The sequence below is a fragment of the Vulpes vulpes genome, chromosome 16, assembly GCF_048418805.1.
Source record: "Vulpes vulpes isolate BD-2025 chromosome 16, VulVul3, whole genome shotgun sequence".
NCBI classification, from domain to species: domain Eukaryota; kingdom Metazoa; phylum Chordata; class Mammalia; order Carnivora; family Canidae; genus Vulpes; species Vulpes vulpes.
This window is the reverse complement of record NC_132795.1, coordinates 75,163,289-75,184,850: the sequence shown is the minus strand read 5'-3', so window position 1 is coordinate 75,184,850 and position 21,562 is coordinate 75,163,289. Positions and strand designations below refer to the sequence as shown.

The window sequence follows — 21,562 nt, the reverse complement described above, 5'->3', positions numbered from 1 at the left end:
CTGACATTTACAGTCTGGATTCCATCTTAAGCCAGGGGGATGGAGGTGGGGCATCTGGGTTCCCCGTCCCCAGGTGCCATGAACAACGCAGGATCCCACAGTCCAGGGCTCAACATTTTCCCATGGCGAGGTCAGTGTCACACCAACACAGTTCAGGCAGAGGGCTGGGCTGTCTGCAGTCCTTCCCCTGCTCTGCCGCTAACCTGATGGTTCACTTCACCTCTCTGGACTTCAGTTCCCTCATTTGTCAAATAAAGAATTTGAGGGCAAGTAAAAACCAAAGTGATTACAAAATACATACAGTAAAGTCCCCGTGTCCTCCAAGAAGACTTCTAGACTTCTCTAGGTTAACACACTCAAGACCTGAGAGGTTCAGGGGAGAGCCAAGTCCCCTGAAGGCCATTCCAAGGGGGAGTACAGAGAGGAGAGAAGAAGGTGTCTGTGCTGTGTGTCCCCTACATGCCAGCCTCCCACTGTGCAGATAATCTGAAATCTGATGGGAGCCAAGAGCGAGAAGTCTCCATGAGTGCGAGCTGGTATGCAAGCAGGAGTCATTCCAAATGCCTCCCCGCCACAAACTCTCTAGGTTGCAAATTATTAACCTGCTTAGCTCTACTGCAGAGATAAGAGCTACTGGGGGGTAGAAGGGTGCTTGGAAAGTCTCCTTCATGCAAAAAGCCTTTCAGGAGCAAAGAGCCTTCCCTTACAGCTTCTTAGCCTTTCTTATTTACTTCTAATAGCAAATCTATACCAGCCTTGCAAAAATGTCCAACCTTCAACTAAAGGCAGTAATGATTCATCCCAAAAGGAATCTCATCCTATTGAGACTAGTAAGTAAGGTTCCTGTTCACACACTCCACTACCTGGATGCCTGCAAGGGAACAGCTGGATTAGTCAAAAAATAATTAATGTATTGGCTGGCAGATATTGGGACAATTTATTACACTTCTTGAACATCTCCAGATAATCCATCACTGTCGCCACAAGGAGACTGGTGAAGTCCACGGCTGATAAACCAGCTGGATTGTGCTCACATTTATGAATTTCCAACTGAATACCCTTGAAAAGACTGTGTAGGCAAAGTGAAGCACAGAGACAGCACCAGCTTTGCCTCAAGTCAGAAGTGGAGTTGTGGGTAAGAGTGCACTCTGGGTTTGAATCCTGCTTTGTCACTCTCCAGGAGGGTGACTCACCTCCTTAAGCCTCAGCTTCCTGCTCTGTAAAATGGTCCTGCAATCTCCCAAATTAGACTTGGTGTGAGCATTAAATGAGATGACCCAGGTAAAGCACTCGGCACAAAGTAAATCAAGAAGTGTGTGAGGGCAGGTCAGGGGGAAGGTGCAGGTAGAGGTGTGTAAATGATCTTTGGTGATGGAGAAAAGAGCCCACCTCCACCAAAGAAGTTTAAAACTAACTCCTAGTTAGTAGCTGTGTCTATCACCCTTCACCACCCCCATCTTCCCAACCCCAATGAGATAAGGCTGCCCTGATTCTAGAACAGATCCCAAAGCAATTCATCTAAATTCTGGGAAACATCAAACATGTATAGTAAAAACAGCCTTAAAACTAAGGAGGCTACAGAAATATGTTTAACAAAAGGAATGCAAGACTTGTACACTGAAAATTACAAAACAACGTTGAAAGAAATGAAAGACCTAAACAAGTGGAAAGACACCCTGTGTTCCTGGAGCAGAAGACTTATTATCATTAAAGTGGCAATACTCCTCTCCAAACTGATGCCCAGATTCAATGCAATCTCTACTCAAATCTCAGGGGATCCCTAGGTGGCTCAGTGGTTTAGCTCTGCCTTTGGCCCAGGGCGTGATCCTGGAGTCCCGGGATCAAGTGCCACATCAGGCTCCCTGAATGGAGCCTGCTTCTCCCTCTGCCTGTGTCTCTGCCTCTCTCTGTGTGTCTCTCATGAATAAATAAAATATTTTTTTAAAAAAGTCTCAGCAGCAGGCTTCTTTGCAGAACTTGACAAGCTGGTCCTAAATTCTTATGGAATGTATACTATCCAGTAACTCCACTCCTGGATATTTACCCAAAGAAAAGGAAAGCACTATCAAAAAGACACATGCACTCCTATGTTTACTGTAACATTATCTACAATAGCCAAGATAAGAAAGCAGCCCAAGTGCCCATCGAGAGATAAATTGATAAAGATGTGGTGTACACACACACACACACACAAAGGACTATAACTCAACCATAAAAAAATTATGTGATCTTCTTTAAAAAAAAAAAAAAAAAAAAAAGGAAGGTGCCTGAGTGGCTCAGTCAGTTAAGTGTCACCCTTCAGCTCTGGTCACGATCCCGGAGTCCTAGGATGGAACCTCCCTTGAGGCTCTCTCCTCAGCAGGGAATCTGTTTCCCCCTCTCCCTTTGCCCCTCACCTGTGCTCCTGCTCTCTCTCTCTCTCTCTCTCTGTCTCAAATAAATAAACAAACAAACAAATAAATAAATAAATAAAATCTTTAAAAATTTTTTAAAATGTGATTTGCCAATTGTATGCTTATAGATGGACCTAGAGGGTATCATGTTAAGTGAAATAGGTCAGACAGTGAAAGATAAACACCATTTGACTTCATTTATAATGTGGAATCTAAAAAGCAAAACAAACAAACAAAACAGACTTTTAAATATAGGAAACAAACTGGTGGTTACCAGAGAAGTAGATGGGGAGATGAGCAAAATAAATCAAGGGGATGAAGGGTTACAAACTTTCAGTTACAAAACAAGTCATGGAGATGAAAAGTGCAGCACCAGGGATACAGTCAGTAATAGTCTAATAACACCTGAAGGGTGACAGATGGTGACTGCATTTATCATGGTGAGCACAGAGTTATTGTATAGAAACATCAAATCACTATGTTGTACACTTGAAGCAAATATAACATTGTATGTCAAATATACTCCAATGAATAATAATAGCAGATCACCAAAAGAAAGAAAGAAAGAAATACAAGTACCCAAAATAGCCAAACAATCTTAAAGGAGAAGAATAAAGTCATAGGACTCACACTTCCCAATTTCAAAACTTCCTATAAAGCTACACTAATCCAGACACTGTGATATTAGCACAATAACAGACCTATAGAGCAATAGAGCAAAACTGAGTCTAGAAACAAATCCTGACATTTATGGCCAATTGATTTTTAAAAGGGTTCCAGGACAGTTCAATGGGGAAAGAATCTTTTTATTTTTTTAAAAAAGATTCATTCATTCATTCATTCATTCATTCATTCATTCATTTAGAGGTAGATAGAGAGGGAGGGGGGATGGAGAGGGAGAAGGAGCAGAGTGAGAGGGATAAGCAGAATCCCTGCTGAGCTCAGAGCCTGACCTCAATCCCATGACCCTGAGATCATGACCTGAGCCAAAACCAAGAGTTAACTCTCAACAGACTGCACCACCTAGGCAGCCCAAGAATAATCTTTTTAACACACACATTGCTAAGATAACTGGATAGCCACGAATTAAGTTAGACACCCCTCACACCATATATAAAAAGTAAGGGGAAAAAATGGGTCAGAAACCTAAAATATTAGAGTTACCACTATAAAACTCAGAGAAGAAAACATAGGAGTAAATCTTCATCACCTTGGGTTAGGCAATGATTTTCAAATGACATGAGAAGCACAAACAACAAAGGAAAAAATAGATGAATTGGACAATTTAAAACTTGTGCTTCAAGGGATGCCATCAAGAAAGTAAAAAGACTGGAGCACCTGTGTAGCTCAGTTGGTTAAGCGTCTACTTTCAGCTCAGGTCATGATCCCGGGGTCCTGGCTCAGCAGAGCATTTGCTTCTTCTTCTGTGCCTCCCCCAACCCCTGCTCTCTCTCTCTCTCTCTCAAATAAATAAATAAAATCTTTCACTAAAAAACAAAAAATAAAAAGCCAACCCACAGAATGGGAGAAAATTGCAAATCGTGTACCCAGAACATACAAAAAACTCACAACTGAGAATAAAAAAATAGATAACAAAATTTTAAAATGGGCAAAGGATTCAGACATTTCTCCAGCAAAGATATAATAATAATCTATATAAGCACATGCAAAGATTCTCAACATCGCTGGCCATCAGGCAATTGCAAAACCACAGTGCGATCCCACCCACACCGACTAGGGTGATAGTACTCAAAAATACAGACCATAGCAAGTGTTACTGAGAATATGGAGACATTGGAGCCCTCACACACTGCCAGTGGGAATAGAAAATGGTGCAACTGATTCGGAAAACAATTGGGCAGTTTCTCAAATTGTTAAATATAGATGATAAATATAGATACGTATCATAGACATATAGGTAGATATTGTATGATTTTGTTTCTAGGGAATGTCCGGAACAGATATAACCATGGAGACAGAAAGTAGATGAGCAGATGTCCGCGCGGGTGGGGAGTGGAGGGTGGGGGGGTGTGGAGGGTCATGGAGAGTGTCTGCTACTGGATATGGGGCTTCTTTTTGGGGCGAAGAAAATGTGAAATCAGGGTGGTCATTGCACAATCCTATGAAGATACTAAAACCACTGAATTATATACCTGAAAGGGGTGAATTTTAGGGTTATGTGAATTATACCTCAATAGAGATATTTTATTTTATTTTTTAATATTTTATTTATTTATTCATGAGAGACAGAGAGAGAGAGGCAGAGACACAGGCAGAGGGAGAAGCAGGCTCCCTGCAGGGAACCCAATGCAGGACTCAATCCCAGGACCCCAGGATCACGCCCTGAGCCAAAGGCAGATGCTCGACCGCTGAGCCACCCAGGTGCCCTAGAGGTATTATTTTAAAACAAGAACAAACCTAAGGGCAGTGGGGGCCCTTAGTGACTCCGAGGTGGCAGCCTGCACCCTTGTCCTTTGGCTGGCATGGTGAGCTGTGGAAAGGGACCCAGGGCTCTCTGTTCTAGACAGGTCCCCTCCCCACTACCTACCTTAGAGCACTACCCCCGCTAACCTAAATTCCTGCCCACTGTTGCCATAGCAGCACAACCACCCAGCTAATGGTTATCATGAGTTCCGTGTAGGGTATTATTGGAACCACCACCAAATGGTGAGAGTGGACAGGAAATGTCCCATGAGGGGCCACAGAGGGATCTTCAGCAGCTCAGCATGTAGCCCCTGTGGGATTAGCCCCCACCCCACTTTTTGGATCTCAGCCTCTAACTGTCCCTTCATGTCACTCTGGTGCACTGGTAGGCTTGCCAGATAAAATACAGGACACCGGCTGTATTCCTTCCTAATGAGTAACGTTTTAATAGAAGTAGGTCCCAAACGGCATACTACTCATTGTTTATCTGAAATTATTATTTTTTAAGATTTTATTTATTTACTCATGAGAGACAGAGAGAGAGGGAGAGAGAGAGAGGCAGAGACACAGGCAGAGGGAGAAGCAGGATCCATGCAGGGAGCCCGACGCGGGACTCGATCCCGGAACTCAGGATCACGCCCTGGGCTGAAGGCAGGCACTAAACCACTGAGTCACCCGGGGATCCCCTGTTTATCTGAAATTAAAATTTAATTGGTGTCTTGTATTTTTATTTGCCTTCGCTGGCAACTGTACACGCCCGCCTCCAGGCCATTCCTGAAACACATGACGCATCGCTCACCTCCAGATCTTTGCATTGGCTCTTCCTTCTGCCTGAAATTCTCTCCCCGCAAATATCCACAGGGCTCCCTTTCAAACTTCAGGTCTTTGTTCAAACAGGACCTCAACATAGGGATGTCTCCAAAAACCAACTTCTGCCTGGCACTCTGATGTCCCTTACCCTTAGGGACCACCTGACATGTATTTAGTTGTTAACTGTCTGCCTTCCCCTCAGTATACAGGAGACGCCTTGAGAGCAGGGCTTCTTTTATTCACTGCTCCATTCCCAGTGCTTAGAAGAGGACCTGGCGCAGAGCAGACAGTCAGTTAATATTTACTGAGCGACACAGAAGTGCTGTGCATGGGTTACATCCTCTAACCTTCCAAACAGCCCGTGAGACAAATAGTGCCATCGAGCATGTTTCATAGATGAGGGACCTACAGAAAAGCTAAATACCTCACCCAGGAGCCTACTGTTGGCAGCAGTGGGGCTGGGTCCAGACGCAGGTTCAGACCCTGGAGCCCACGCCCTGGCCCCCCTCTACATCAGCTCATTGTCACAGGTGGAGGGGCACCACAGAGCAAAGGTACCAGATAGCTCTGCCTCCTTCCCCTGTCGCTCATTCTGGGTGAGAGGGAGGAAGGACCCACCAATATGTCTGAGGGCCTCTATCTGTATCAGACTCCATAACCCCAGAGTTTAATTACATTACTTTGGTTTTGCCTGAACAGCTATGGTTCAACATCGAGTATATCAAGTAACCACTTAAACACCCATGCAATCGGAGAAGTCTGTGTGGGTATCCATACTCACTTTTATTTCTTTTTGAACATCAAGATTGTAGAAATTTAAGTCAGGCTGTTCTCTCAAAAACTGGTGAAAATAACACTGGTTTCGTACTTCATCAAAGTGCCAGCTGGAGTTTCCGTACACACTTAACTAGCAAACAGAAAACAGCAAGTCAGCAAATCACTTACTTAGCATTCATACAATGGCACTGCCCACAAGGAAATGGTGATTGCCATCCCTGGCCTTGTGCAGGCTGAGTGCACAGATCCTCAGAATTTTCCTTCTAGGGAGAGCACTAGATAAGTTAATTCCTTAAAATGCTATCTGCTGGCCTAACGTCACACAAATGTGGCTGGGATATATTTGCAGAGTAGAAGCTGTTCATGACAACCACAACAGCAAACCAAGGCTCTCAAGGCCACGTTAAAGAGCGAACACTTCTAATATATTTTCTGGAACCTTCTATCCAGGCTCTGAACTCCTGCTTGTGAAGTAATGCAAATGACGGTCATTTGGGGGAGAAAGACACCTCCCATTGGTCTTGGAGTTTGAATCCACACAGAGTGAATATTTAAACTGTTATCCTCAGAAAAGTATTAGAATCATTCACTTAAACACCCTTCTAGCCCTCAGGAATAATAATAATAATAAAAATCTAACAACTTCAAGTGCTGGGATCAAGCAGCATCTGACGCAGGTACGGATTTCCTCGTTCTAGGAATGCTCACATCTGTGCAGAGCATCACCTTCCTGGTGGACTCTCCCACACCTCTCTCTCCTTCTCAGTCAAAGCAAGTTGACTGCAACTTGCTTTGTCAAGTCAAAGCAACTTGTCAAGTCAAAGCAACTTGTCAAGTCAAAGCAACTTGTTTTCTTCGTTTTTTTTTTTTTAATTTTTATTTATTTATGATAGTCACACACAAAGAGAGAGAGAGGCAGAGACATAGGCAGAGGGAGAAACAGGCTCCATGCACCAGGAGCCCGACGTGGGATTCGATCTCGGGTCTCCAGGATCACGCCCTGGGCCAAAGGCAGGCGCTAAACCGCTGCGCTACCCAGGGATCCCGGCTTGCTTTCTTCAATGTAACAGTTTTTCAGGGTTCTTGTTCATTCCATGCTAAAGAGAACATTTGGGCAACATTTAGAAACTAAGGGATTTTGCATACATCCTTTTCTTTTTAATTGGAAGACCCCCCATCATGGGGGGTTCACATCACCAGGGGAACAACTGGCAGAAGCTAAGGGGTAGCTGCTGCCTTTCAAGGAAACACACCCTTACCAGCACACGTCATGGTCCCACCTGACATGAACTGGGATATTCACAGTGTATATGACGGAGAAAAGATGGGTATCCAGAATACAAAAAGAACTCCACCAATCAATTTCAAAGGCACAAACAATCGAAAAGAAAACTGAACATAAACAGATGTTTCACAGAAATGGAAGCTCAAATGAATAAATGCATGGAGAAATGTCCAACATCATTAGTAATTAGATCAATCTTCACTAATAACTAGAGAAATGTAAACTTGAGACCTCAATGTGATACCAGTTTATGTTCACTTGGTAAAAATTACAAAGTGTGGCAGTACCAATAAATTAAGGAAAATATGTATTTTTTTACACTGCTGAAGGGGATATAAATCAGTACAATTACTTTGGTATTATCTTGCAGAGTGGATCATGCAGTATCATGCACCCAGCAATTTCACTCCTAGTTATTTACCTTCAAGAAGCTCTAATAGCTGAACCCCAAGAGAAATAGGTTAATGAGAATGTTTACCATGGCATCATTGGTAATAGTAATGAAATAAAATAAAATTTAAAAAAATAAAATAAATAAAATAAAATAAAACAAATAAACCACTGGAAACAGCCCAACTGCCCATTAGTGGAAGAGTGGATAAGTAAATCATGGCACATGCACACAGCGGAATATAACAAAGAAAATGTATAAACCACATCTACCAGAAACTACATGAATACTAAAAACAGTGAAAAAGCTCTTTACAGGAGATTTACATGTAGCAGGATACATCATAGAGTCCAAAACAAGAGAAACTAAATGATAAATCTTTAGAAAATATGTAGCATATGTAGGAAAAACAAAAGCAAAAAAACCCCCCAAAAAACAAAAAACCCCAGAAAACGAAAAACACAAAAGCAAGGACTTGGAAAACCCCCAAATTCAAGGTGGTGATTACCCCTAAGAGGAGGCATAGGGAGAAGCAGGGAGGAGCGCACAGGTGGTTTCAGCAGTGTTGGTAATGTTCATGTTCTTAATTTGGGGATGGGTTCATTGATGTTCACTGTTTTATTACCTCCCCTAACTTAGACATATTACACATATTTTCTAACAGTTTTATTCAGGTGAAGTTGAATACAATACACTGCACATGTTTCAAGTGTACAATTGCATAAGTTTTGACATTCCTTTGTTTATGTTTGTGAAACTCTCATCATGATCAAATAGTGAACATATCCATCCTTTGTGGCCCCTGACCCTACTCTCCCACTCCGCCCCATCCCTAAACAACTATTCAGCTTCCTGTCACTACAGATGAATTTGCATTTTCTTTCTTTTTTTTAAGATTTTATTTATTTAATCATGAGAGGCACAGAGAGAGAGAAAGAGAGAGAGGCACAGAGACACAGGCAGAGGGAGAAGCAGGCTCCATGCAGGAAGCCCGACATGGGACTCGATCCTGGGTCTCCAGGATCATGCCCTGGGCTGAAGGTGACGCTAAACCACTGAGCCACCCAGGCTGCTCGAATGTGCATTTTCTGTAATTTCATGTAAGTGGAATAGTATGTGCTCTTCTGTCTGACTTCTTTCACTCTGCATAGTTACTCTGAGATTCGTCCAAGGCATTGCCCATTATCAATAGTTCATTCCTTTTATGGCTGAGTAGTATTCCATCGTATGGTTATACACAAGGTGTTTATACATCAATCATGTATTACATATATTTTTGGATGTATCAGCTATTACACTAAAAAAGAAAAAGATCTACAATGTTGGCTACAGTGGAGAATAGATGGAAGGATGGAAAAACTGGATGCTGGGGCACGTGGGTAGCTCAGTGGTTGAGCATCTACCTTTGGTTCAGGGCGTGATCCCGGGGTCCTAGGATCAAGTCCCTCATTAGGCTCCTTTCAGGGAGCCTGCTTCTCCCTCTGCCTGTGTCTCTGCCTTTCTCTCTATGTCTCTCAAGAATAAATAAAATCTCAAAAAAAAAAAAAACTGGATGCCAAAAGAGGAGGCTGTTACAGTCCGATCGGCAAGAGATGATATGGTTTCAGGTATGGCTGGCAATTTTTTTTTAAGACTTTATTTATTTATTTATTTGTTTGTTTACTTACTTACTTACTTATTTACTTATTTAAGAGAGAGAGAGAGAGAGAGAATGAGCCCAAGGAGGAGTAGAGGGAGAGAAACAAGTAGGCTCCTTGAGTGTGGAGCCCAACACAGAAATTGATCCCACGACCTTGAGGTCCCCACCCGAGCTGAAATCAAGAGTGTGACGCTCAACCAACTGAACCACCGGTGTTTTGTTTTTTTTTTTAATAAGATCATTGGACTTTTTTTTTTTTAAGATTTTTTTTTAATTTTTTATTTATTTATGATAGTCACACAGAGAGAGAGAGAGGCAGAGACACAGGCAGAGGGAGAAGCAGGCTCCATGCACTGGGAGCCTGACGTGGGATTCAATCCTGGGTCTCCAGGATCAGGCTCTGGGCCAAAGGCAGGCACTAAACCACTGCGCCACCCCGGGATCCCTTTTTTTTTTTAAGATTTATTTATTTATTCATTCATTCAGAGAGAGAGAGAGAGGCAGAGACACAGGCAGAGGGAAAACCAGGCTCCATGCAGGGAGCCCGACGTGGGACTCGATCCCGGGTGTCCAGGATCACACCCCGGGCTGCAGGCGGCACTAAACCACTGCGCCACCAGTGATGCCCCCACCAGTGGTTTTTAAAAGCAGACTGTGCAGTTGGATTGTGTGGTGGGTCATTAGCCCTTTCATTTATGGGCTGTGTGACTGAGGGCACAGTGCTTAACCTTGCCCGCCCCCAAAACAAGAACTGAAACCTAACTCCTAGTATTGCTGGGTGGATTAAATGAATGAACAAATATAACACACTTAGCATGAACCTGGCACACAGTAAGCATTTTAGTAAACATTTGCTAGTATCATTATCATTTTAACAAGTGTGTGGACTGGGGCAAAGAAAAATTAAGGAGTTCAAACCACCAGGATTGCTAATGACCTGTTCACCAGGCTGCATACTAGTATATTCAATCAGCCTGGGGTTTAAGAGGTTGGTTGGGAGAAGATCATACAGCATTAACACGTGTCGATATTGAGTGCCCTTGGTTCATCTAAAAGTTGATGCCCAGGAGCCTGCCTCTTAAGTGTTTATGGAGAAGGTCAGGGAAGGAGGTGGAGGGCCTGGAGGGTGGAGATCCAGAGGATCCAGGGTGAAAAAGGCTCTGCAGAAAGCAGGAGAGATAGGGACCACAGCAGGCAGAGGAACTGGCCTGCGAGGGGGGGCAGAGCGGCCAGAGAAAAACAAGACTTACAATTAAATCTGAATTTCAGGTTAACAACGCATAGATTTTTAGTATAAGTATGTCCCATGCAATACTTTATACTAAAAAATTATGCGTTGTTTATCTAAAATTCAGATTTCTTTGAGCTTCCTGGATTTTTATTTCTAAGTCTGGAAACCCCAGTCAAGACCGACTTGGCCTTTGCTGTAAGAGAAGTGAGTAGGAGGAGGGTGGGTACAGGAGAGGCAGGTTTGGGACACCTGGCTGGTGCAGTGGGTTGAGAATCTGACTCTTGGTTTCAGCTCAAGTTGTGACCTCAGGGTTGTGAGATAGAGACTGGCATTAGGCTCTGCACTCGTTGCAGAGTCTGGGATTCCCTCTCCCTCTCCCTTTGGCCCTCTCCACTGTTTTCTCTCTCTCCCATTCTCTCTAAAATAAATCTTAAAAAGGAGAAAAAGTAGAGGCAGGTTTGATGACTTCTGCTCTCCCTTTGAAGTAGAGTTTGCTGCTGAGCATGATAAGATGGGGAGATGGCAGGTAGGGTGTTTGAGAATGAGGGAGGGCCCTGGATAGTAAAATCCTCAAGAAGACTGGATGGCTCCGTTCAGGTGGGGACTGTCTCCAAAGGCAGGAATACCAAAGTTCAGGCAAAGAGAAAGTGGATGGGCAGGTTTATTTACAGCTAGGGCTCTGTTGGAGGGGAGTCGCAAAATCAGAAAGGCAAAGGAATTTGGAGAATAGCAAAACGGTTACTAACCTAAGGGGACCTGGAGTCGTGTGGACAGAGTGGAAAGTTGAGGGAAGGAGAGGCTAATAGAAATGATAGGTTTTGGGGCACCTGGGTGGCTTGGTCAGTTAAGCATCTGCCTTCAGCTCAGGTCATGATCTTAGGGTCCTAGGATCAAGCCCCACGTTGGGCTCCCTCCCTGCTCAGTGGGGAGTCTGCTTCTCCCTTTCCCTCTTCCCCTCCCCCAGCTCATGCTTTCTCTCTCTCTCTCTCAAATAATTTTTTTTTAAAGCAAATATATGTTTTAATTTGCTAAAATAAGGACACCTGGGTGGCTCAGTGTTTGAATGTCTGTCTTTGGCTCAAGTCGTGATCCAGGGGTCCAGGGATCGAGTCCCACATTGGATTCTGTCCCTCTGTCTGTGTCTCCCATGAATAAATAAATAAAATCTTAAAAATAATAATAATAATTTGCTAAAATATATCAGTTTGAGAATGATATAAAAAGTCCAAATCCAAATGGTTAGGAAGCTTGGGTAGTTTATTTCCATTTCTTTTTTTTTTTTTTTTTTTTTTAATTTTTTATTTATTTATGATAGTCACAGAGAGAGAGAGAGAGGCAGAGACACAGGCGGAGGGAGAAGCAGGCTCCATGCACCGGAAGCCTGATGTGGGATTCGATCCCAGGTCTCCAGGATCGCGCCCTGGGCCAAAGGCAGGCGCCAAACCGCTGCGCCACCCAGGGATCCCCTTATTTCCATTTCTTTGGGAAACTTTCCTCCTCCTCAAAACTATATCCATTAATTTTTTCCTTAAAAGGACTTTATAAATAACCAGTTTAATCACTGAAGATCTGCCTATTTTCCCTTTGTAAATCAGACAGGTTGGTACTTACCCAGTTGTTGGGTGGTATGGTTGTGCCATTTTCATGGGTACAGTCATGCCATATGTAATAATCAGTATATTTCCCTGTCCGATTCCGACTCAGTTGAAACCAAGCATGTTTATCACTGGTGTGGTTTGGTATGAAATCGATTATTAATTTTAAACCTAATTGAGTGAAAGTATTTCAAATGTTAGGAAGAAATTACACTAGAATAATACGTGTCAGTTAAGGAAAAAATGCTTTAAGTAAGCATTTGGAGAATGCTTTTCTCAACCCCACCATCCCTCCTATCCCTCCGCCACTCAGTTTACCTTTATCGTGTATGGCTGCAAGCAGATTCTCAAAATCTTTCATGGTTCCAAAAATAGGATCAATGTCTCGGAAGTCTTCGATACCATATCGGAAATCTTTAAGGGATGATTTATAAAACGAAGTAATCCAAATGGTTTTTATATTTAAAGTTGTGATGTAGTCCAGTTTCTCTTGAATACCTAAAGAAAAAAGTCAAGGCCATGAAAAACAAAGGTTTTTTTTGTTTTGTTTTGGTTTGGTTTTTTTCCTAGTTGAAGGATTAAAAATAAAACCAATATGCCTAAAATTGAAATAGTTCTATTGAAACAGAAATATTTGGAATTTGGTTGAATTTGAGTGAAATTCAAATAGAAAGGTCTAGTTCTATAATAGCATCAAATGGTCATCTAGAAATAACCTCTAACCTTTACCATAAATGTATAACATTAAAAAAAGTCTATGGGGATGCCTGGGTGGCTCAGTGGTTGAGCGTCTGCCTTTGGCTCAGGGTGTGATCCCAGGATCCAGAATCAAGGCCCACATCAGGCTCCCTGCGGAGAGTCTGCTTTTCCCTCTGCCTATGTCTCTGCCTCTCTCTGTGTCTCTCATGAATAAATAAATAAAATCTTTTTTTTTAATCTGTGCATTTTTTATATTTTATATTTAAAACTAAGGCTGTAGGGGCACCTGGGTGGCTCAGTAGTTAACTCAAGAGTTAAGCATCAGACTCTTGACCTCAGCTCAGGTCTTGATCTTGGAGTCGTGAGTTCAAGCCCACCGCTAGGCTCCACACTCATGGAGCCTACTTTAAAAAAATAATAATAATAAAATAAAACCAAGGCCACAATATTAATTTATTCTACACATGGTTTTTGAGCACCTAATCTAGGCCAGGTGCTGGGCTAAGTGCCAAAGGACAAAGTAACACATGGTCTAAGCTGTACTATCCAGGACGACAGCCGCTTACCATCTGTGGCTGTTATTGGGCACTCGCAATGTGACCAGTGTGAATTGAGATGTACTATAAATACAAAACACTCATTGGATTCTGAAAAGTATAATGTAAAATATGCCATTCATATTTTTATGTTGATTATATGTTGAAATGATATGTTGGCTTAAACAAAATACTTAAAATGAATATGACTAAAAGAGATTTTAAATTAAAAATTAAAAAAAAATTAAGATTTTATTTATTTATTCATGAGAGACAGAGAGAGAGGCAGAGACATAGGCAGAGGGAGAAGCAGGCTCTATGCAGGGAGCCTGATGTGGGATTTGATCCCAGGACTCCAGGGGGAGTCCCCTGAACTAAAGGCAGGCACTTAACTGCTGAGCCACCCAGTCATCCCAAAATTAAACATTTTTTAAAGATTTTGTTTTTAAGCAATCTCTAAACCCAACAATGGGCTTGAACTGGCAACCCCAAGATCAAGAATTGCATGCTCTACTGACTGAGCCAGCCAGACATGCTTAAAATTAAATGATTATTAAAATGAACTTCTCATCCTTTTTTTTACTTGTTTTTTAAAAATTTATTTATTTATTCATTCATTCATGAGAGACACAGAGAGGGAGGCAGAGACACAGGCAGAGGGAGAAGCAGGCTCCATGCAAGGGAGCCCAATGCGGGACTTGATCCCAGGACTCAGGGTCACTCCCCAGCTGAAGGCAGACTCTCAACTGCTGAGCCACCCAGGTGTCCCTCTTTTTTTTTGTCTTAATGTGGCTCCTAGAGAATATATAATTACCTATGTGGTTCACATTCTCTTTCCTTTGGACAATGCTGAAGCCAAGAATTTATACAGAAGAGAATTCTGGATTTGGCTGCTGTAGACACAGGAATGAAACTCTTTGTACTTGGAACCTTGTAGGATAATTTAGCAGATAGTGCGTTTTTTGTGTGTGGTCTTGGTTCAGAGTCCTAAATGCAGATCAGAGACTTGAGTCTAGTATTCAACCCCCAGTAACTTTCTGGGGGACCCCCCTAAGTGGCTTCCTACAATCAGAGCCTGTCACAGGTCACACAGCAAGCTGGAGCCCACTGAGACCAAAGCACAAAGCCTCCTGACTCCCAAGACTGGGGCTCTTCCTCTGTGATATGTCGCTTATTTTTGTCCTCTGTACCTCAGTTCCCCCATAGAGATGTGGATGGGACCTCCAGGAGTGTTCACGGCCAACAAGAGGATTTTGATTTAAATCAGAACAACAATACATCTTAAGAATAAGCTCAAAGGAACAGGATGTTAAAAACAAAGGGTCTGGACAGACACAAAGCAAACAAAGGATCCCAGGCCTCCACTCCAGGGGACAGAAAGCAATCACCCAAAACAAACTGAAACCGCAATGGTTCCTTCGAATAATAACAAGCAGATCCCCTCAACCTCAAGGACAAATATCTATTGATGACAGGAAACAGCTAGTCCCTCAAGGCAGTTACTGGAAATGGCACACAATGTAGGAGCTAATGAGATACTGCTCTGTGCAAGGGAATCTGTGAATGAGAATTTGGGGTATATCGGGAAGGAGATTAGGAAGGGAGGGCTACGGAGTGGGGAGTTTATCTTTGGGTTTAAGGGATTTAGCTCTATTCTATCAAAAACATCACTTTTGCTAAGCATTTACTACATGGAGGCAGCAGGTGCTGGGGCCACGCCGGGATGGCGGGTGTGCAAGGGAAAGTCACCCAGAGAGCTTACAAGGTTATCAGAGGGTACCGTCGACAGTCCAAAGCCCAGCGGGAGCTCTGGGGACGGCAGGGCATGCTCTGATTGGGAGGCTGAGTAAAGATTGATGCAGAAAATGGGTTTCAATGGCACCCTGAAGGTCAGATGATCTATCAATTGGTGAAGATGCAGGAAGATACAAAAAAGGAGAAACTGGTATGATCATGAAAAGAAGAAGTCTTTTTTTTTTTTTAAGATTTTATTTATTTTAGAGAGAGAAAGAGAGCGCACAAGCTGGGGAAGAGGAAGAGAGAGAGGGAGAGAGAGAATCTTAAGCAGGCTCCATGCCACATGGGGCTGGATCTCATAACCCTGGGATCACAACCTGAACCAAAATCAAGAGTCAGACACTTAACCAATTGAGCCACCCAGATGCCCTGAGAAGCCTTTTATTGATTATTAAGGATGGTAGGAGATTTCAAATTCTATCTGTAACATTTTAAAGTTAGATTAAGCTCATCCCCAGGTCCCAAATCCTATTAAATGATTCTGTTTTATTTTTTTCAAACTAAGTATTATTATCAAAAATTACCTTGTTATTTTATTTCTTTTTTCTTTCATTTTATTTATTTATTCATGAGAGACACAGAGAGGCAGAGATATAGGCAGAAGCAGGATCCATGCAGTGAGCCCAAAGTGGGACTCGATCCTGGGACCCTGGGATCATGCCCTGAGCCAAAGGCAGACGTTCAATCACTGAGCCACCCAGGCGTCCCTGTTATTTTCTTATCATTACCCTGAACTATGGTGACCATATCAACCAAGTTGTCCAGGACAGTTTCAATTTATGCTTACTGTCGTAAAATTTTACTTTTAAAAGTGTTCAGGCCTGGAGAGGTACCTGGGTCACTCAGTTGGTTAGGTGACCGACCCCTGATTTCAGCTCAGGTCATGATCTCAGGATTGTGATCAAGGTCCCTGTGGTGCGGAGCCTGCTTAAGATCCTCTCACCCCCTTTACCTCTGCCCCTCCCTGCCCTCTTTCTGTCTCACTCTAAAAATAACTGTGTTGTGGGGCTGCCTGGCTGGCTCATCAGAGGAACATGCTACTCTTGATCTCAAGGTCGTAGGTTCAAGTCCTACATTGGGTGTGGTGATTACTTAGTAAAGCCTTAAAAAAAAAAAATTTCAAAGCGTCCTAGTTTGAGCAATAAAGTCTAAGGATATTCTACCCAGAACTCCTTTGGAAATTATTGGCATGACTTTCAAAAAGTTAATTTTTTTACTTTGTGTTTCATTTTACTTTTACTAATGGGGGATGTTAAATCATCCTCAATTCAAGTAATGTCCAATGCACCCTGCTAATGCTTTTTTCCTTTCCTTCATCTCTCGAGATTTAAACTTTAAAGGCTCAGCCTCTACCTTTTAAAGATATGACTTAATATTTTGAAGTTTACTTAATACTTAATATTTTAAACATTATTTTTTTAAAGATCTTATTATTCATGAGAGACACACAGAGAGAGAGAGAGAGAGAGAGGCAAAGACACAGGCAGAGGGAGAAGCAGGCTCCATGCAGGGAGCCCGATGTGGGACTCGATCCCGGGTCTCCAGGGTCACGCCCTGGGCCCAAGGCGGGCGCTGAACCGCTGAGCCACCCAGGCGTCCTTATATTATCAATCCTTATAATCTTTAGCTTTAAAAGATTATATGAACTGCAACAGCCTTTTAAGTACCATAAAGGAGAGATAACTGATAGTCTAAAAAATATTCATAGTATTATGGGCATGTATTTCTGAACTAATTTGGATTCAATTTATATTATTACGATTTTTTAAAGATTTTATTTATTCATGAGACCCACACAGAGAGAGGCAGAGAGAGACACAGGCAGAGGGCGACGCAGGCTCCACGCAGGGAGCCGACGCGGGACTCGATCCCGGGGCTCCAGGGTCACGCCCTGGGCCCAAGGCGGGCGCTGAACCGCTGAGCCCCCCGGGGGTCCCTAAAACATTATTTATGCTTCTTTAGTAATAAGAAGCTCCGGGCCAGGGGCGCCGGGGGGCTCAGCGGCGGAACCTGAGCGCGCCCCCCCGCCCCCGCCCGCACCCACCTTTCAGGTCTCCGTTCCCGTCCGCGTCGCTGTCCCTGAAGGACCTCGGGTAGATCCGGTACACGGGCCCCGCCTGCCACCAGTCCAGGCACCTGGGCGACACGGCGATGATGGCGATGGTGGCGCCCGTGAGCGCGAGCACCGAAGCCACGGTGAGCCAGAAGAGGGCCTCCCGGGGCGCCCGGTAGCGGGCCCGGCGCGAGAACTGGAAGAGCACCTCCTTGGGCATGCCCGCGTACGGCCCCGCCGGCCCCCCCGCCCCCGGCCCCGCCGGCCCCGGCCCCGCGCACCCGCCCCCGCAGGGCGGCGAGCTGGCCGGGTCCCGCGCCCGCTCGGGCTCGCTGGCCGGGAGGCCCTCGTTCTGCACAAAGCCGTCGTTGGCCCGGCACGCCTGCAGCCTCAGCGCCCCCGAGCCCCTCCGCGCCGTCCCCTTGGCCATGTCGCGCAGCCTGGCGCCCTCGCGGTCCCTTCCTGCAAAAACAGCGGAGGACAGGCGGGCCGAAATGCTGGGCTTAAGGAGCTTTGGTGGTTTATAAATAAGCCTGGCTGGCCAAAGTCCAGGCGAGCGAGAAAGGGCAAAGGTAAAAGGGGTTAAAAAAAAAAAAAAAAAAAAAACTTCTTGGGACACCTGCGCGGCTCAGAGGTTGAGCATCTGCCTTTGGCCCAGGGCGTGACCATGGGGTCCTGGGATCCAGTCCCACAGCGGGCTCCCCGCACGGAACCTGCTTCTCCCTCTGCCTGTGTCTCTGCCTCTCTCCCTCTCTCTCTCTCTCTCTCTCTCTCTCTCATAAATAAATAAATCTTAAAAAAAAAAAAAAAACATTCTCTTTACATCAGCCCTTGAGGCTGTTGTGGCTCAAGTCCCAACACGGAGGGATTCAGACCTGGATGGGGACAGGGGCCCAGAGGGGAAGAAAGGGAAACGGGAGGTGGGGTTCCACTGCGATTTCAGATGTGACTTGAAGGAGGACACCGGTGTTGGCAGCGGCACTATTCACAATAGTCAAAAGGTGTTAACAAGCCACGCGCCCCTCGACAGGTGAATGGACGAAATGTGATATATGCCAGCAATAGTGTTACTCAGCCGTGGAAAGGAAGGAAATCCTGTTGCAGGCCCTAACATGGATGAACCTGGAGGGCATTATGTTAAGTGAACAAAGCCGGTCACAAAGAGTGCACGATTCCACTTCTAGGGGACCCCTAAACTAGTTTATGCAGACAGAGAGTAGAAGGGTGGACAGCAGGGGTTAAGAGGAGGGGAGTAACGAGCAATCAATGTTTCCTGAGTACAGAGCTTCCAAATGGGAGGATAAAAAAGTTGCACAACAATGTAAAAGTGCTTAATGCCACTGAATTGTATACTTGAATAAAGTAGTAAATTTTATATCATGTATATTTTGCCACAGTAAAAAAAAAAAAAAAAAAAAAAAAAAAAGCTTAAAAATGTTCATTTTGGGGGCACCTGAGTGGCCCAGTTGTTAAGCGTCGGCCTTCAGCACAGATCCTGATCCCAGGGTCCTGGGATGGAGCCCTGAGTCAGGCTCCCTGCTTCTTGCTCTTCTTCTGCCTGCTGCTTCCCCTGCTTGTGCTCTTCCTCTGTCAAATAAATAAATAAGTAATCTTTTTTAAGTGTTCATTTTAGCTAGGTATGAGAAAAAGAAACTAAATTTTGCAAGGGGCAACAGGCTCTTCTTTATGTTTTGGCGTGAAGGTCTCTTCCTACAAATCCAAGAGGAAGAATGGGGACAAGGAACAACACGTTATTATGGAAGCTAATTTCATCTCAGTTCAGGTCAACCATATAAATAACCATTTGTATACTCTGTTGGACACCAGATGCCTTCAGTCTTCTTTCCTGTTTTTTATCTTCCATTCTTGGAAGCACTTTCTGAAGATGGAGGAGGAGAGGATAAAGAGAAAGGATTCCATGACTTGCATGTTCAAGTGCTTAACTATAGGTAAATATAAATGCACCTAATACCTGCACTTAAGAGTTATTTCATCAGCAGCCAACTCTTGATTTTGGCTCAGAACGTGATCTCAGGGTCGCAGTCAAGCTCCATGCAGTCTGCTTGAGAGTCTCTCTCTGCCCCTCCATTTATGCTTACTCACTCTCTGTAAATAAAATCTTTTTTCTTTAAGGATTTTATTTATTTATTCATGAGACACAGAGAGAGAGAGAGAGAGAGAGAGAGAGAGAGAGGCAGAGACACAGGCAGAGGGAGAAGCAGGCTCCACGCAGGGAGCCTGACATGGGACTCGATCCTGGGTCTCCAGGATCATGCCCTGGGCTGAAGGCGGCGCTAAACCGCTGGGCCACCCGGGCTGCCCCAAATAAATAAAATCTTAAAAAAATAAAAGAGTTATTTAATCATTGACACGTGTAAACTACAACATTTGTGACCTTGAGGAAACTGCATTAAAGTTAGGTATGCTTTCCTAAAGATTCTGCAAGCCTTCCAAGAATATAAGATGACTCATGGTTCCCATTTAATCAGTGGCATTTTAACAACCCTATGACTCATTTGATCAGATAACAAGAATTTTTCTTCTTTAAAAAAGCCATATGAGGGACTTGTGGGTAACTCAGTGGTTGAGCCTCTGCCTTTGACTCAGGGCATGATCCTGGTGTTCTGGGATCATGCCCTGATCCAGGACACCAGGATCTCATTGAGTTCTGCATTGGGCTCCCTGCGGGGAGCCTGCTTCTCCCTCTGCCTATGTCTCTGGCTCTCTCTCCGTGACCCTTAAGAATAAATAAACCTTAAAAAACAAAAAAAGCTGTATGAATTCTTATGGGTGCTGAGTTTTTGTTCTTTTGTAGAATGATTTAGAAGCAGTGTATGGTACAGAGGAATAAACCATTTGATTTTGTCCAGGTTATTTTTTTAAATGAGTAAATCCCAATACCTAGTTCATTGAATGCATCCAATAACTGGCATCTCTCATTATTAATTATGCACCTTGTGAATGTTTTAAAAATCAAAAGAATTTAAACATTGTGTCTTAAAATTGCTTTCTCTCAAAAACATAATGGTAATTTTCACACAGGATCTAATTCTTGAAATTCAGTTACTGTTTGGGATAAAAACAATGTGCAAAAATACTCATAGTTTTAAAATTATTCTAAATCATAAAAATAACTATAAATCCTCAAATCCTAAATGTGCAATCATATAAATGTAGAGAAAACTCTACGCCACAGCAATATGACTTCGTGACAAAAATGTTCCATTTTGGGATGCCTGGGTGGCTCAGCAGTTTAGTGTCTGCCTTCGGCTCAGAGCGTGATCCTGGAGCCCAAGGATCGAGTCCTGCATCGGGCTCCCTGCACGGAGTCTGCTTCTCCCTCTGCCTGTGTCTCTGTCTCTCTCTCTCTCTGTCTCTCATGAATAAATAAATAAAATCATAACTAAATACATAAATAAATAAATTTTTAAAAAATGTTTCATTTCAACTTTTCTACACTGACATGGGGCTCACTCTAATAACCCCAAGATCAAGAGTCACATGCTCTATGGACTTGAGCCAGTCACGTGCCCCATTCTACTTCTCTATATTTTATTTCAGATAATAACTTCCTGGGGCCCCTGGGTGGCTCAGTCGGCTGAATGTCTGCCTTCAGCTCGGGTCCTGATCATGCAGTCCTGGGATCAAGTCCTACATCGGGCTCCCTGCTCAGCGAGGATCTGCTTCTCTCTCTGCCTCTGCCTGCTGCTTCCCCCTACTTCTGCTGTGTCAAATAAGTAAAATCTTTAAAAATAAATAAAATAATAACTTCCCTACATTTAAAATAGCAATACTTTGAGTTTCCAGAATATGCAAACTAGGAGCTTTTAAAAACAATTAAATAAAGGGTGCTTGGCTGGCTCGGTTGGAAGTGCATGCAACTCTTGTTCTCAGGGTCATGAGTTTGAGCCCCACAATTATGTGTAGAGACT

At 43.6% G+C, this 21,562-nt stretch overlaps 1 protein-coding gene across 1 annotated transcript in view; it reads right to left on the bottom strand.

Annotated features, from left to right (window-relative positions):
* Positions 1–18,136, bottom strand: part of SLC3A1 (solute carrier family 3 member 1) — a 36,079-nt gene extending 17,943 nt beyond the window's left edge. Inside the window, exons 1-4 of the mRNA XM_072741730.1 lie at positions 17,622–18,136; positions 12,864–13,043; positions 12,562–12,716; positions 6,409–6,534 (exon numbers count right to left, since the gene is read on the bottom strand). Coding sequence (XP_072597831.1) covers positions 6,409–6,534; positions 12,562–12,716; positions 12,864–13,043; positions 17,622–18,060 — 900 coding nt within the window. The 5' untranslated portion in view covers positions 18,061–18,136. The remainder of the gene's footprint in view (positions 1–6,408; positions 6,535–12,561; positions 12,717–12,863; positions 13,044–17,621) is intronic.
* Between the last annotated feature and the right edge of the window lie 3,426 nt (positions 18,137–21,562).